This window comes from Plasmopara halstedii (genome assembly GCF_900000015.1).
Source record: "Plasmopara halstedii genome assembly, contig: Scaffold_253, whole genome shotgun sequence".
Lineage (NCBI taxonomy): Eukaryota > Oomycota > Peronosporomycetes > Peronosporales > Peronosporaceae > Plasmopara > Plasmopara halstedii.
Genome location: NW_020187174.1, coordinates 395,746 through 411,635, shown reverse-complemented (window position 1 = coordinate 411,635; position 15,890 = coordinate 395,746). Strand labels below are relative to the sequence as shown.

Sequence of the window (15,890 nt, the reverse complement as noted above, 5' to 3'; positions counted from 1 at the left end):
GGGCTGAGCCAACGAATCTCAGCTAAGCTGAGGACGAGGAGGCAGGGCTTCGAGCTGCCGAGCAGCGTTCAAGCACCTGACGGTGTTTTGTCTGTGGAGACACCTGTCAACTTCGGACTGGTTGTCCCCTGCGCAAGGCGCATCAAGTTTCATTAAACCGACGTCCCGCTTTTCACCAGTCTTCTGGGGGGCGTCGGGCAATTACGCTTCACGATCAAAGGAATTCAGCTGCTTGCTGAGGCGCTGATAGCGCAGTTGAGTGACAACGTCACTGTTCGCTTAGCGATGGGGACTTGTGTCACCGTGCCGAAGGTCCCTGTGGACCTCGTTGCCAAGTTACTTGACTTTGATAGCGTGGTACACTGCTTGCCGTTGAATTGGATTCAAAGTGTGACTTAATCCTTCGCTTGGCATGGCTGGATTACCATAAGCCATGGATCGAGTGGAGGTTAAAGACCTACGCGCACGTCCCCCGGTGGAATTTGGGTTAGTCATGAACTCACCTCTGTTAGAAGGCAAAACCGCCATTGGCGCGAATATTGGACCAAGGTAGTCAACGTGCTGGAAATCGGAGTATCCGAGTTGGTGGACATCGAAGCTGTATCGGACAGGAGCTTCGAGCATGGCTCGCGGGCTGAACGTGGAGTGGTACGTAACCCTCTAGGCGCTGCTCGAGTATCAGAGCAGTCACTGCATGCCGTGCGTGGTATGGTCGGCCAAGGGCCAAAGGCCGAGGCATCGCGGGTGAGGCCCCTGTCATGCACGTGGATTGGCACGTTATCCACTGAGCACTGTTCATGTTTTAGAGTAGTCGCTACATGCCTTAGGTGGCATGATCGGGGGAGGTCCGAGGCATCTTGGGTAAAGCCCTTCTGATGCGCGTGGAGTGGCACGTTTTGCACTGGACGAAGACTGCGGAGCTAGCAGCTCTTCGTCGAATGCTGTTAATAACATCAGAGCTCCGGTGGGGCAGGAAGTGGGGCTGACACTGTACGACGCTGAGTGCGTGCTCTCACTGGCCTCGCGAGACGTACAACCTCTGTGAAGATGCGACAGCGACGTCGTATGCTGGCTGCAAGACACTGGGTGTCGACCCTGACCCAGAATGTGCATACCGTAGGCGATAATGCACAGCTATACACCCTCGTCAACAGTGTGAAGGGAAAGAAAGACGGCGACGTCACCCTCGAGGCTTCTCCTGCAATGGATGCTCTTCTTGAGCTGGACGAGTGGTCCCTCGACGAGGTCAGCGGTGCCTTGAAGACAGGCGACTTAGCCAAAGTGGTCATTATCTGACTGGAAGAAGAGATCAATTCTTCGTCACTTCTGAATGAAGCTATTCTTGAGGGTGTTGAGCTAAATAAGTGGATCTTCGATCTTGAAGAATACTTTGGGCCCGCAGTATCTATTTGTGAAAAAATTTCAGGTTGTCGTCTTCAAAGACCCGCCGTCAGTCTTACCTCCGGACCGAGTGTGTGTCATGAGATCGACCTGGTTTCGGGAACCAAATACTGCGCTTCACGCCAATTGCCCCTGCCCAAGGAACAGTAAGTCACCATTGATGCCTTCTTCCGTGCTAAGCACACGTAGGAATGGTACGAGAGAGCAAGTTTCCTGATTCAACACTAACGTTTTGTGTCCGGAAGCCGAACGGCAAGTGGTGTATCGTTAACGTTTATAATAAGTTCAACGCTGCCACCATTCCGGCACAGACGCCGATTCCTAGGAGGATGCTCTCCAGAACATTATGGTTGGATGTACAATGCACAGTGTTCTCGATCGGTCGATGAGTGTTACCAATTGCTCATGAGAGCGAGTGAAATTCAGCTGACAGCGGTGAGTACTCCGAGCGGCATGCTCTGGTAGTGCCTGGTGATACCATAAGGGCTGTCAAATGCACTATCAACATTGAATCGACTTGTGACGCAGTAGTTCAGGTTCCACCGGGCGTATGCACAGACATACTCTGATGACATCTTTGTCAACAGTCGTGCGGAGTAAGGAAGAACGGATGAAGAGAACCACATCATTCATTTGAGAGCGGTGCTTGCGTGTATGCGCACGAATAAGCTGTATGCTAATGCAGACAAGTGCATCTTCGGAGCTGAAGAAATCCCCTTTTTGGGTGCTTCTTCGAAAAAAGTGGTCTTCGAGTGAATCCCGCTAAGGTCAAGGCCATTGTGGACTGGCCAGTTATAAGGAGGCAAAAGGTCTTACGCAAGTGGCTTGTCCTCGCCAGCTACTTGCACAAGTATAGCGAGATTTATGCAGAGATAGCACGGCCATTGTTGAATCTTCTTAGATATGATGCAGAATGGCGTTGGGACACCGAGCGTCGAGAGGGTTTTGACGGGCTCAAAGACAGCCTCCTTCATGCACCAATACTGGCGTTTCCAGACCCCGATCGCCCTTTCAGTGTCGTATGTGACACTTCGGACTTTGCCATCGGCTGCGCACTGCTGCAAGCAGACGCCTCCGAGTGATCACGCTCGAATCTTGTCAGCTTAAGGCTGTGAAGAAGAACTACCCAGTCCACGACAAGGAATTACTTGCGATGAGGTACGCACTTGTCAAGTTCAGGGTACACCTGCTTCGCTCAAAGCCGTTTGTGATCTTCACAGATCATGCGTCCTTACGCACTGCGAATCAGTCGCTTCATATCTCGCAGAGGATGGTCAAGTGGTTCTCACTATTTGCAGAATATGACTTCGAGGTGGAATATTAGCAAGGAAAGCAGAAAGCTTTGGCTAGCAGAATGCTTTGGCTGATGCGTTACCACGCAGACAAGATTATGAGCTTGCTCATGTCACGACAGTGACGTCGGCAGTGACGGATTTGATTTGCGCCGCATACTCGGTTGACAATATGTGCGTAGCGCTGCTACGGGCTCTCGGGAGGAAGGAGCTTGGAAACTCGAACAAGAATTAGTCGTCGCGGCTGCATGCACGGTTGCACCGATTTTAATTGAATGAAGGATTTCTGTATTATAGCACCGACTCGACGGATACGCCACGAATCGTGGTTCGTCACGATGAATACTGTATCCTCTATGAGGCACATGGCACCTCAATCAGTGGTCAACTCGGTCGTGAAAGACCTAAAGCACTGCGAGTTGCTACTACTGGTAGCCCAAGCTGTACGAATAGACGAGCATGTATCAAATGGTAAAACTCTCTCCAAATGCGGCGGCGCCGCTATTCAGTTTGACGATACCCTCCGGGTGTTGGTAGTCCACGAGTTTGAACTTTGTGTTTGGCCTGCCATAGATCTCATTGGGCAACACGAGTGTCGAGGTCTTCGTCGACAGTTTGAGCAAGATGGATCAGCTTGCGGAGGTGCCAGACACCATTGACGGTGCCGGTACAGCGACGCTGTTTGTGGATCGTGTCTTTCGACAACATGGTCACTGGAGTCATTTATCTCTGACTCTCTGACAGAGACCCACACTTCAATGAATTGTATTGGTCGACGAACTTCAAGGTGTTGGGCACCAAGCTGGATATGTCAACAGCGGACCATTCGCAGACCGATGGTCAAACCGAGCGCGTTAATTCTGTGTTGAAGACGTTCTTCGCAGCGTCTACGCTGGTAAGCCGCCATGCTGCCACTCGTAGAGTTTCATCTGAACAATGCAGTGCATTCAGAGCATTCATCTACCGGCTACGCGCCGTTCTGCATGAACGGGACTGTTAGCCCTCGCGTCCTGCTGACGCCGCCATTCCATGGCTCAGGGCTTGTTGGGGCAGTAATAATCGAGCAGCTAGCTGATGTCAGCCCCCTCACTGTTCGTAAAGAACTCGATGACTTCCTGTCTACCAGACTGGTTGTCTTACGACACGTTCACGGTGCGAAGGCTGAAAGCCAAGACATGCAAAAAGAATATGCAGACGGAAGGAGCAAAGAAATGTTGAAAACGTTGAGGTCGGAGACCCGGTTCTATTCAATGCTAAAACCCTTCCGACCCTTGCAGTTTCCGCTGTCTTAAGACGACGCTCCGTCCATGGTACTTCGGAACTATCAAGGTTGTTGTCGAATGGGGCCTTGCGTATACGCTAATCCTTTCGAAATGGATTTGTACCCACCCGGTCCCAGACGCCGTGGACGCTTATGATCAGAGGGATCATGACGTTTCGCGTCGTCGTACGCCCCAAGCTTCTCGGCAATAGCCAGGGAGGCGGAAGGGCCATTAGCTGAGTTCAAGCTATGGCCCTGAGCTGCTGCGGTCGCAGACTCTCCCGTGTAAGAGACCACAGAGCTCGCGGGAGCGTGAGGGACAAATTTATATGTAGCAGGGCGACAAAACTCAGGAAGTCGGCGATGTGCCTTAAGATTGTCAAGCTCAAACTGAAGATAGCTGTCCACACACGCGTCCACTTCTTTGTTGCTCTACTGTAAGTTGTGCAGCGAGAAAATCTATCGGTGTCGCAAAACCCACCACTCACGTGCTTCTCGTTATCTGCAGCGGTTTCGCCAGGGGCGAGCACCACAGGGGGAGTCCGCATCGCGGGTAAGAAATGCCTCCTCTTTGAGCACGAAGTCGAATGCAGTACGTACCCACCAGGATTTCTTGCGAAACCAAGACGAGCACAGAATGCTTTTCGTTTGTCAAGCTCAGCATGTGTAGTGGCCGGGGACCCGTCCACGTAGACACCCAACGATCGCGTCCTTCGCTTCCGTAGCGTGACCACCCGAGCGGAAGCCGTATTCCACACGAGGGTCATGGAACGAGGCAGCATTCAGTTGCTGCTTCTGTGCCCCGCCAAGGTGATCGGTAATAATTCCCCCCCCCCGGAAGTCGAGGGTTCGGGAAACGGACACGGCGCCCGCAAGGTTCGAGCAGGGATCTCGTCGCGCCGTTGGCGCACTTCTTCTTCTTACTATCATAGGAAAGAAGTATTTGACTCGTAGTCGACTTCCTTTAAATCCCTGTACTCAGTCACCGAGAGCTTGGGCAACGCATTTCTTGAATTTTAGGACGAACTGTGCGGAGTTGCACTGCGTACAGGAGACAAAGAAGGACTTTGCTCGCGGGTGTTTCCGGATCCATTGTGGCTGGGGGTCTTCCGATTTTCCACACAGTGCTCACTCAACAGACAAATGTAAGAAGGTCCTGGTGATGTTGTGGTGTCTTAGATAAGCGAGCCTCGTTCGAGGCAACAGTTGAATTCGAACTGTAGGTGTTCACAATCTTGATGGGGGGGTGTATCGGGGCCACACAAGGCGGTGTGATCACACAATGGTCTGGCTATACTTAAACAAAATATGTCAGTATGTGGCTGAAACAGCCAATAGTTATACATTTAATAAATTTTTACAATATAAAAAACCTATTAGTTTTATGCAATTTATACTTTAAACGAAAAGAGATGATCAGCCTTGGGCTAAGGATGTAGTTACGTTGGAGTAAGAGGATTGCGATCAGCTGCACTCGTACTGGTTCTTAGTATATAGCGAAGGTCGCCAATCTTAACTAAGCTTCCTCTAAGCGAGAAAGCTATGGTAGCCACGCTGCACCTCGTGTCGGACGGTTCAAGTGCTGTGAATCACTTAAATTTGATCTTCTCCAGACTTAACTTCAGTAAAATTTTGGAAACCATTAGTCACTTTACCATGCACGATTTTTTCGGGTCTGGTGAGATAGGACCGGGCTGTGTTCGGCAGATCCTTGTCTACCGTAATTAATACATACGAGACATATTATTACTGAAAGTGAGATTTCCGAAATCATTGCACACAATTATAATTGGTTTACGTCTATCATTCCAGCCCGTGAAGACAGATATTTTGGCGTCTCTGCATTTTCAGATACTCTTCACATATCATCAACATCTTGAATTCGCCTTTTCACTCATTTTTTCGGTCTGTCTTACTTTTTTCGGCGCGAACTGTTTGTAAATCATCATCGTACGACATAAAGGCGTCTCTGAATGCGAGGCGAAGGAAGAAGTCAAAGATGTATACACGAACGGTATTCCACAAACTTCGGATGTACACTTTCTCAAGCCCTTATCATCAACAAATTGAATACACTAATGCAGTTGGCTTAAATTGAGCTGCTAAAAAGTCAGTACATCCTTTCGGGTCTTCGATTGGTTGGAACTTTTCAGAGACGCTTTGTTAAGCCTATTGCTTTGCTTTTGGTCACTATGTCCAAAGACGATTATATGCTAGAAGATATCTCATGGGACGAGATCGACAAGCTAAAATATTACATCGTGGGCCCAACCATGCTTTTGGCCGTGCGTGCGGCCGTGTATCCTTCTAACTTGGTCAAAACGCGGCTGCAGGTGCAGTCCAAACATAAACCACTCTACTTAGGAACGGCCAACGCCTTTGCCACTATCTTTCGACAGGAAGGTGCTCGTGGACTCTACAAAGGATTCAGTGCCAGCACAGTTAATGTGCTGACAGGAAATCTTTACATTTCAGTGTATGAAAAGACACGTCAACTTTTCAAGACTCGTACGACGGTGGGGTAGTACGTAGCTGGTTCAACCAGCGTAAGCTCAGCTAATAGCATGTTTTTCAGGTGGGCGAAAAGGGCGCTAATTTTGTGGGTGGAGCTGTTGCATCGCTCGCATCACAAACAATTGTGGTTCCACTTGACATTGTGTCGCAACGAATGATGCTTACTGGTCAAGGAAACGATGTACGCAAGACGAGGGAGCACACCAAAAGTTTTTTTGGTGTTACGAAGCAGGTGTTTCGTACCGAAGGCATTCGAGGTTTTTATAGAGGGTACATTCCATCCATTGCAACGTATGCACCATCGTCTTCGATCTGGTGGGGGTCTTACGGACTGCTCGTTCCTGTGTACTTTAATTTGTTGCAGACGTGGCCATCCGATCCGTTTTGGAAACAAGGTACATGCTGCGTATTACTCATACATTGTAAAAGACCCGGTCGTAATCTATGTGATTCCTTAATGGTGGTGGGTGCAAAAGTTGTAGCGCAGGGGCTGAGTGGTGCCAGCGCTGGAATAATTACTGGCATTTTAACCAACCCTTTGGATATTGTAAGGACAAAAGTACAGGTTTTTACGCAGTACGGCGCTATTGATACTTTGAAGTATATTATAAACACGGATGGACCGAAGGGGCTCATGACAGGCCTCTCCGCGGTACGTAACATGTCAATTTCTTCAACTTAAATATTGCTAATTTGTTTTATTATATCAGCGATTACTGGCAATGGGCCCATCAGGTATACTTATGGTGACGTCGTATGAATTTGTCAAGCGTGTGTGTCGGAAACCATTAGACTCGAAAGAGTAGCTTTAAATATCATTCAGATAGAGAGATTTCGAATGCGTAATAGTTGATTTTGTATCAAATTGACTATAAATTTCAAAATTTGAGCCGTTATGACTACCATCTCAAACACAAGCGATATCAGTGATGAGGAGCTTTTACGTGGGTGGAAGTCGCGTCTTGGTCAATTGTCCGTAGCCGAGAAAGTGGAACAAGCCAATTTACTAAAGCGTCAAGGTAATTTATATGTCAAGAAGGGCGAGCCCAAGCGCGCACTGGCATCGTATGCGAAAGTGTTTGCGTACGTGAACGGCCTGTCCGTAGCTGGCGATGCCATGTCCCAGTACGCGCAGGGAGCGGTGGGTGTGACAGCTACAAAGGCAGAAGGGGATCAGATTCAAGACATTAAAATTGCTGTGTGGGCCAACATGGCGCTGTGTCATTTAAAGCTTGGCGAGCAGCCAGAGCGGGCGCTAAGCTGTTGTGATAAAGTTTTGGAGCTTGAGCCGCAGCACAGTAAAGCCCGCTTTCGCAAGGCTCAAGCTATGATTCAATTAACGCACTATGAGATCGCTTATAAGCTTCTTGGGGAATTGCTAGAAGAAGAACCCAAGAACGCATCTGTGCGCAGTGAGATCCGTGCGCTACTAGTTAAGAAACGTGCGTACGATGCCGAAGCTAAGGAAAAGGAGAAGAAGGCATTTGGTAACATGTTTAAGTAGTTCTTATCTACTCTTTCATTTATTATATCTTTTACATTCAATTATGCTCTTTTGGCTCGATTGCTTGAGGCGCTGTAGCTTGGATCTCTTTACTTCGAAATAAATGAGGTAGCACACGAGATCTTATACCCTCCATAAACTGCTGGTACCCGTGACCGAAATGGTTCTCCACGCGAGGTATCACCAAGTCAGACACGTCAACATTTACGCACTTAGCGGCAGCGGCAGCGGCAAAGGCAACGGCCTGGCAACCAGCAGCTGCAAGACCATTCGGACCAGGAAGCTGCAAAGCCCAGAACAATTTTGATAGCACACCATCGCGGGTCGAATAGACGTTAACAAATTTCCCTTCAATCGGATCGAGTCCATGCATGACATTATCGAGTCCCTGTGTGTCAGGAATGAATGCACCCGCAAAACTTACAGCATTGGTAATCTGAGGTAATTCAGTCGCCTTATTTTCTGATCGTATCCTTGCAAGCTCTTGAAAAACGTTGTAAATGACAGCACCACCTAATGAGTGCCCAAACATCGAGATTTTACGGCCGCGTAGCGATACCGGACGTTGCGATAGCATTTGTGCAAGCAACATTCCCACTTGCTCCGCCTTGCCCTGAGCACTGTGCCATGGGTTTTCAGTAAAATGTGCAACCATAGATGATACAGATGAACTGTCAAGTGTATCATTTACGTGTGAGCAAAATTCATTCCAAGCAGCGACGTCTCCAGCCTCCCACTGCACAGCAAAGACCGCAGCATCCTTGTCATCCTCTATCCAGACGCGCCAATTACGAAGTGGGTCATCACTTTGAGTCATAAATCCATTGATACAAAACACGACATGGCTACTAGTGGCTACATTTCCACTCAATAATTTTAGTTGTAGCTGCTGCACGCGACGCTTGCGTTTGGCTACGTTGAGTGTAGCGATGGCACCGTCGTATGCACTAGCCCACAAACTTGTGGTCTTATTCGTTGCTGTTAGAGAAGAAGTTGGCCACATCCAGGCATTCAATGCACCCAAAGCGCCACCAACAGCTAAGGCCGTAAGGTCCGAATTATCAATCGTTCCCTGTTTTTGCTGGTTACTTTGCACGCGCACACATTCTATGATAGCGTCCATTTCTTGAACAAGTATAGAAGATAGACGTTTACAAATGTCATCAGGTGGAGAAGAAGTAGATTTAAGAATTGACTCGTACTCTTGAAGCTGCAGTTGCGATAACAGACCGCGACGCCGAAGTTCTTGACAGTCAAGAAGTAAGTCCATTTCTATATTACAATCATTTCTGTATGGAATCCACGAATACTTTTTTTTCTAGAAGTTTAAATCTTCACTTGAAATTTCACCAAAATATGCAAAGGCCGTTTTTCCATTGACCGTTGCGTCTTTTCAAGAAATTGTCAGCCTGAGCAATGTGCTCACTTGTTCAATTCTGCTACTCAACGTGATAAGTTTAATAAAATCGACATGGAATTCTTGCCCGATCATTTGATCGAAATACATGTGTGTCACTTTGTGCATTTAAAAGACCGATGGCATAATTTAGCTTGGGTTTCAAAGCGCTGGCGACGACTTACGATTGCGTCCGTCCATCGTGAGTCGCACGTCGACTTGGTGCGTTTGAATATGTTTTTCTATTGATCTCGAAAGCGACTGATCCACGTAACTATAGACATGGTGTACGGGTCAAACTGAACTTAAAAAGGCTGTGGCCGTGCTAGTTGATCGTCAGCACAGCACAACAGAGAGCAATTTCATGTCTAAGGTTTCACAATTACAAAGTGTGGCACTTTATGGTCCGTGTGTCACATCTCCATTGCTATCACATGTTGTCGAGGGTCTTCATTCAAAACAATTGCGGCATGTGGACGTCGAGTCGAAACAAATCTCGGATTCAGCACTGGAGCAGCTCTGTCGCTGTGTGAGTCTTCAAACGTTGGCCTTACACTGTATCAGACTTACAAATAAATCGCTCGTCGCAATTGCACGCGCATGTTTTAAACTCACTAAAGTCGATTTATCAGGCTCTTTGCGCGTTCAAGACGAAGGAATTCTCGCAATTGTGATCAACTGTCCATTACTTCAAAAGATCAACCTCACAATGTGTCGACGGATTACTGATCGTTCGATCTTGGCGCTAGCAAAACACACATCATTAACATTAGATGAAATTATCCTCGATCGCTGCCTAAAGGTAAATTGCTATGAAATGTATTTCAAACATTTGATGATTGACAGCGTTCTTGGTACAGATTTCGGGTCCCGCAATTCGCTGTCTTTTCAAATCTCAGCGTAACCTTAGATCCTTTTCCTGTGCACGCTGTCCAAAGGTTCAAGGTGCCGATTTCTACAGCTTTCAACCTCTCAAGACGAAGACAAGCTGCGCACTCTCCACACTTGATGTTAGCGGGTGCGCTGGGTTAGACGACGTTGGTGTAGCTGCACTAGTCGCATCCAATCGAAAGACACTACGATCACTGAATCTCAGTACATTGCACTCACTTAATGGCGCAACATTTACAACTATCGCACAATGCACAGAGCTTCAGTCACTCAATCTGTCACTATGTCGGACACTTAACAACCAAGACCTCAGTGCAATCGCATCTGGATGTCCACAGCTTTTGACTTTGTTGCTATCAGGATGCATTGCACTGGATGATTTGGGGATTAAATCATTGGCTTCTAAAGCTTTGAGTCTGCAGCAATTGTCACTTGAGTTCTGCTATAACATTACGGATGAAGGCATTGCTGCCATAATCTCGCACTGTCAGCAGTTGCGACACTTAAATATCAAAGCGTGCAATAACCTCACAATCGCATCGTTTCGCACGTTATCACGACGAAAATTGCCGTTCGAAACACTATACATTGGAGCTTGTGCCAATATGGAGACCACGGCGGCTTACTATTCGATTGTGAAGCATAAATTCCCTCGATGTCGTATCTACTGGGTCTGAACGCTACTTTCATTGCAATACTTACAAACTTATCTAATATAACTTACTCTAAAGACAAACTAGGTTTGTTCTCGGAATATCCGTCTTTATATATCGACACAAGCCGACCGTTTTGCGTGAGCCATCCATCGACCAAGTACATTTTAACATACGATAAAAGAGTGTCAGTTGACAACATTGAAGGCATGTCAGGTCGTATTCCTAATGTCAGTACTCGAATTGTTCCTAAGAGCATCACACTACCCGAGACTGGGAGTTGTTTCGACACAACGTCAATACTTACAAAGGTACAAAAACCTTTCAATGTTTCTGTAGATTAATTACTTACCATGACGTTATTGAATTTGTAGCGACCTTCAAACGATAAAGGCGACGACTCGGCGCACATTAGTGCCTTCTCGTTGTCAAAATCCTCGAAACCACACACGACTGACACTTTCCTCCGCAAGGGTCAAGGCTCTGGAGGAACTGCTGATCTCGAGAAAAGTTTGAAGGTATGACCTTTAGTACATCAAAGGTTTTGAAATTACATACTTTATACGAATCTAGGCAGAGAAACTTGAGTATTTGTCTCCTCGGTCACGACACCAACAACCAGCTGCTTTTCGAGAGCGACCTAATCCACCCGATACGTCGTTTCGAAGGTTCGCAATATTAAGAAATCTATGTACATCAATCAATTGTTAATATATTTTTATGGTTAGATTCTATGAGCGAGCTGATTTACCGATTCAGATCGACCATGGAGGTGTACGAAACATGGTGGCGTGGAAAGTGGATATCACGAAGGTAAATATGGAAAGTAGCAAGGATTCGATATTATTTTTTTTAATCTTTGTGATCCAAAGCTTGATTTTCACCACTATCTCCCGATATTCTTTGACGGACTGCGTGAAGTGGAGGAACCATATGCGTTTCTATCCGAACAAGGGATTAAAGATATGCTTATTAATGCAAGCAACAAAGTATTACCAGTCGTTCCACAGCTCATCATTCCAATAAAAAGTACGCTGCAATTGAACACTGAAATTTGGTTTTTTAGATTGATCTTATGACTTTGTTTTCATTGCATTAGGTGCTCTTAACACACGCAATGCACGAATCATAGTCAAAACTTTGCATATGTTGCAGCTTATGGTAACATGCGAGTCTGCAGCTCAACCAAGTGGGGGCCCAGGACTCATTGGTCAAGCTCTTGTACCATATTATCGACAACTTCTTCCTGTTTTAAACATTTTTATTCGAAAGAATGGTGAGTGTCAAGGATTTCTAGCATTTCATTCTGCTCATTTCTTGATCTTTTAGATAATATTGGAGATGCTATTGACTACAGTCAGCGTAAGCAATTGAATCTTGGAGATCTCATTCAACAAACTTTGGAGATCTTGGAGATTCACGGAGGCGACGATGCTTTTATCAACATTAAATATCTCATTCCCACCTACCAAAGTGTGTGCTTGGGCTAAAATGCAAAGCAGATTTACACCATATATCTATCGTTTCTTCCCGTCTTAATGCCTTTCCTCAAAACATCTTCAATCGCGACTCAAGCCACATTCAATATCATACATCTTCTTCTACCTCTTAGCATTATCAATCACTTAAAAATCATTTAACAGGACTACCATCTAAAAAGAAATGACTGAAGTAAAAAGGTCTGGCAAAGCCAGCGTATAGGTGCAGGTGGACTCACTCAAACTATCGGTAACATTGGACGGCTTTCTATCGCGTGTTTTGTCGCGATTCCACCACGTGAACTGAGCTCCATACATGACGTCACTGATTCAACAGTTGCTATTTGAGGCAAAGACAAGGCGTGATTCGAATACTTTTCAGTGATCATCGTTTCTAGTGAGCCCTCTGACGAGCAACTGTATGGTGATAAAGATGCCGAATTTGATCGAACGAGAGTTTCAGTAGCATATCGCGCTAGTTCATCGCGTTCGATTTTGAGTTGCTGCCACATTTCACTTCGTGATGATTCAAGGGCACGAACTGCAGTCTCAAAGTCTTTTTGAAAATTCTGAATGTCCATCACTAAAGCTTGAGATGCATGCGCTTCATATTTCTCCTTTACTTTGTCTTGTAGTTGGCTGCGAATACGATACTTCTGCTGCTCTTCTATCCTCAAACGGTCCCCAAACTCTCGAGCAGCTAGTGAAAACGTCGACTTTTTCACATCCAAATCCTCGACAATATGGTCTACATCTTCAGCTTGTCGTGCCTTACTATCATTCACTACTTTCTTCTCCACTACTTTTGAGTTTGGTCGGAAAGCTGGAGCTAAAGCATGCGCTGCGTGTTTCTTACGACGCTGGGCTCTCTTCATATCAAAAATATACTCGGCCAAGTCAGTTTTAAGCTTCATCAGCTCGTCTTCAACAGCTCCAAGTCGCTCAGTAGTGACCAACAACTCTGCGAGTGTTGCGAGATGGAGACGATGGAGTTTATCTCGTTCAGCGAGCGCAAAGTTACGCTGTGTGTCCGCAATAGTAGCAGCCGTTTCTGCACGCTGCCAGCCATAGCTCACTTCTTCCTGCCGCTTCACACTTGCCTGCATTCGCACTAAAACAGCGTCTCGTTGAGCTTTTAAAGCCATCATTTCGTCCTGCAAACGTGCACATGAGCTCTCGCTATGAGTTTGTGCCGCTTTCAATGCTTCTATTGTTTCTATTAGACTTCCTCGTTCCTGTTCAAGCTGCTGATGTGATTCAAGTTTTGAGTTGAGCAAATTACAAGTGTGTTGATAAGAAGTTGATGTGCGTAAATGAGCACTTTTCTCTTCAGCAAGCTGAGTCTGTATGCACTCGAATTCATGTTGAATGATCTCAAGCTGACATGATTTGTCATTTTTTTGAATCTCAAACTGATGTGATCGTAAAATGGCATTTTCCAATTCAGTTTGGAGTTGACTAACTTTTTCCTCCCAAGCACTAAGACCTCCCCGTTGTTGAATCGCCTCAGCCACTGCTGAATGACCCCAATATATTGCAACGTCTAATGCTGTGCAGCCAACTGCGTTTTTGATATCGACACTCGCCCCAGCTGCCAGTAACAATCTCGTCAAGTTTAATCGCCCCCAAAAACTCGCGAGATGTAGCAAAGTTTGACCTCCACCATCCAATTGATTGATATTGATTCCAGGAACTGCAAGCAATTCAGCGACACGATCACGATCATTGTCGAAAAGAGCATCACGAATGAGATTATAGTGAGTCTCTGAGATTAATGATGGCATTACTCTTTCTATGAGAGAATGGACTGTACAAATTACTATTAGGACAATTCTTTGATGAGCCTGGCGTTCATTGTAATGTCTACTGATGTGCTGCTTTTTATATAGATCATCCATTCACTTGACACCTCTAGTCTTGAAGCATCAAAAATGTAAGTATAAGTATCTGTCTATTTTGGTTTCGTCTCTACGCTGTTTTTGTCTTTATTCAGTTCAAGCTGACGAGCGTTTCGCTCTTATTAAAAAGAGTTCCTCCTTGAATTTAATCCCTAAGAACGAGATTGACGATGATGGAAGAAAGCGCTATGGGTGACTTTGCGAATCGGTAAGTCTCGATTGTGTTGGAAAGAATACTTGACTAACTCGTCATGGTAGTTTGAAACAAGAGTTTGAAGAACAAAACTCGAATGCTAGTGATAGTGATGGAAGCCAAGATTGGTTTGTCAATGACTCACCAAAGAATGAAATAGTGTCATACTTAAATGACGAGTCATCAATAAAGTATGACGGTAATATCGAAGCAACGACTTCTGCTGACATTGCACGAATGGCACGTTCTGTGAGCTCTCCTGTGCAATCTTCAGACGTCAAATCGATACCTGATGAGGTTTGACCGAATGTTCTGAATGCAAGTACGAGAAAAGTTAACGATTTCTTGCAATAGGAACAGGATGAATGCGATGAGTTCAATGGCCCAATGGCATTTCTGCATCACACTCCATCGACATTTTCCGTTTTCGTAATGGCATTGGCTACAGGCATTGAGGTCAGTCTATTGATTGTTAATTCTAGAAATCAAATTGAGTTTTCGGTTTTAAATCAGGTTCCTCGCTACGGATCGAAAACTTTTCGACTTTACATTCCACAAGTCCATGGAAGTCAGACGGACTTTTGTCTCTACGCACGAAAACGACTTAATAAGCACAAATATCGATTCAGGTATCACTTTCTGCATAAGAATGTTAAGATGATGGATTTAATTGTATTGTTGAGATGATTTTGAAGTCTGGACGAGAAATTTACAACGAGTTGGTCAGACTCGATTTATGAAGGGAAAGTTTTGATGACGCCATCTACAGACACAAAGCGTTTTCGAGTTCTCGCTTCAAAGTCAGCAGGTCGAGTACAATTTGATATTAAACAGGAGACAAGAAAGCAGGAATTGAATATTCGTTTAAATTCCACGGTATTTTCTACACTATGTGGTGCTTGATTGTAATCTAATCATATTGTGACTTCAGACGAATCGATTTCGACTCTTTAGAGCTCGCTCGGCTTCTACTGATAGCAAAAGTGATACGTTTTGCTCCAACCTTCAAGTAAGTTTTCTTCCAATTTTCTAAAAACGTTGGAACTTGTTTAAAGATATACGAGAACTTGTCTAGAAATTTATTAATCCCATGGCGGACGTTCGATGCTCCAAAACCAATTATACTTTGTTTAAAATGGAGAAAGAAGGCGTACGTGTTGCAGTTTGATGCTCATTTTAACAGGAACAAAGTATAAAATATTGACATGTGAGCAGGAAGTTGGTGTTCAAAAGTATGTCATTTCCTACATGCGTCCATTTTCTCTATTTCTCAGGTATGAAGCCTTACATGATACTATTTGTATTATTTCATTATCAAGTAGCCAAATAATTTTGATGATCTTGTGTGCATTAGCTGTTGTATCGCTGTGGGCGTCGAAGCCCATTTGCTAGAGTAGTTCATAGGTTAA

At 45.6% G+C, this 15,890-nt stretch overlaps 6 protein-coding genes across 6 annotated transcripts; 4 read left to right on the top strand and 2 right to left on the bottom strand.

Annotated features, from left to right (window-relative positions):
- Positions 1 to 6,146: 6,146 nt before the first annotated feature.
- PHALS_04133 (mitochondrial carrier family) lies at positions 6,147 to 7,274 on the top strand (the record flags this gene model as incomplete). The annotated part of the gene is made up of 4 exons (XM_024722143.1): positions 6,147 to 6,470; positions 6,530 to 6,863; positions 6,945 to 7,120; positions 7,179 to 7,274. 4 exons carry the CDS (start codon positions 6,147 to 6,149, stop codon positions 7,272 to 7,274), a joined length of 930 nt encoding a protein of 309 aa, XP_024573249.1.
- Positions 7,275 to 7,363: 89 nt separating this feature from the next.
- Positions 7,364 to 7,972, top strand: PHALS_04132 (FKBP-type peptidyl-prolyl cis-trans isomerase; the record flags this gene model as incomplete). The annotated part of the gene is made up of 1 exon (XM_024722142.1): positions 7,364 to 7,972. The coding sequence occupies one exon, from the start codon at positions 7,364 to 7,366 to the stop codon at positions 7,970 to 7,972; it is 609 nt and encodes a 202-aa protein (XP_024573248.1).
- An 89-nt stretch (positions 7,973 to 8,061) lies between these two features.
- Positions 8,062 to 9,242, bottom strand: PHALS_04131 (Uncharacterized conserved protein; the record flags this gene model as incomplete). Its single annotated transcript, XM_024722141.1, has 2 exons — positions 8,062 to 8,111; positions 8,249 to 9,242. 2 exons carry the CDS (start codon positions 9,240 to 9,242, stop codon positions 8,062 to 8,064), a joined length of 1,044 nt encoding a protein of 347 aa, XP_024573247.1.
- Positions 9,243 to 9,443: 201 nt separating this feature from the next.
- On the top strand, positions 9,444 to 12,402 carry PHALS_04130 (Uncharacterized conserved protein; the record flags this gene model as incomplete). Its single annotated transcript, XM_024722140.1, has 10 exons — positions 9,444 to 9,590; positions 9,649 to 10,170; positions 10,229 to 10,919; positions 10,991 to 11,223; positions 11,287 to 11,430; positions 11,486 to 11,580; positions 11,641 to 11,725; positions 11,785 to 11,941; positions 12,012 to 12,188; positions 12,242 to 12,402. 10 exons carry the CDS (start codon positions 9,444 to 9,446, stop codon positions 12,400 to 12,402), a joined length of 2,412 nt encoding a protein of 803 aa, XP_024573246.1.
- Positions 12,403 to 12,629: 227 nt separating this feature from the next.
- On the bottom strand, positions 12,630 to 14,174 carry PHALS_04129 (Tyrosine kinase specific for activated (GTP-bound) p21cdc42Hs; the record flags this gene model as incomplete). Its single annotated transcript, XM_024722139.1, has 1 exon — positions 12,630 to 14,174. The coding sequence occupies one exon, from the start codon at positions 14,172 to 14,174 to the stop codon at positions 12,630 to 12,632; it is 1,545 nt and encodes a 514-aa protein (XP_024573245.1).
- Positions 14,175 to 14,458: 284 nt separating this feature from the next.
- PHALS_04128 (uncharacterized protein) lies at positions 14,459 to 15,878 on the top strand (the record flags this gene model as incomplete). Its single annotated transcript, XM_024722138.1, has 9 exons — positions 14,459 to 14,496; positions 14,547 to 14,778; positions 14,836 to 14,937; positions 14,995 to 15,110; positions 15,177 to 15,357; positions 15,413 to 15,490; positions 15,557 to 15,631; positions 15,697 to 15,755; positions 15,836 to 15,878. 9 exons carry the CDS (start codon positions 14,459 to 14,461, stop codon positions 15,876 to 15,878), a joined length of 924 nt encoding a protein of 307 aa, XP_024573244.1.
- Between the last annotated feature and the right edge of the window lie 12 nt (positions 15,879 to 15,890).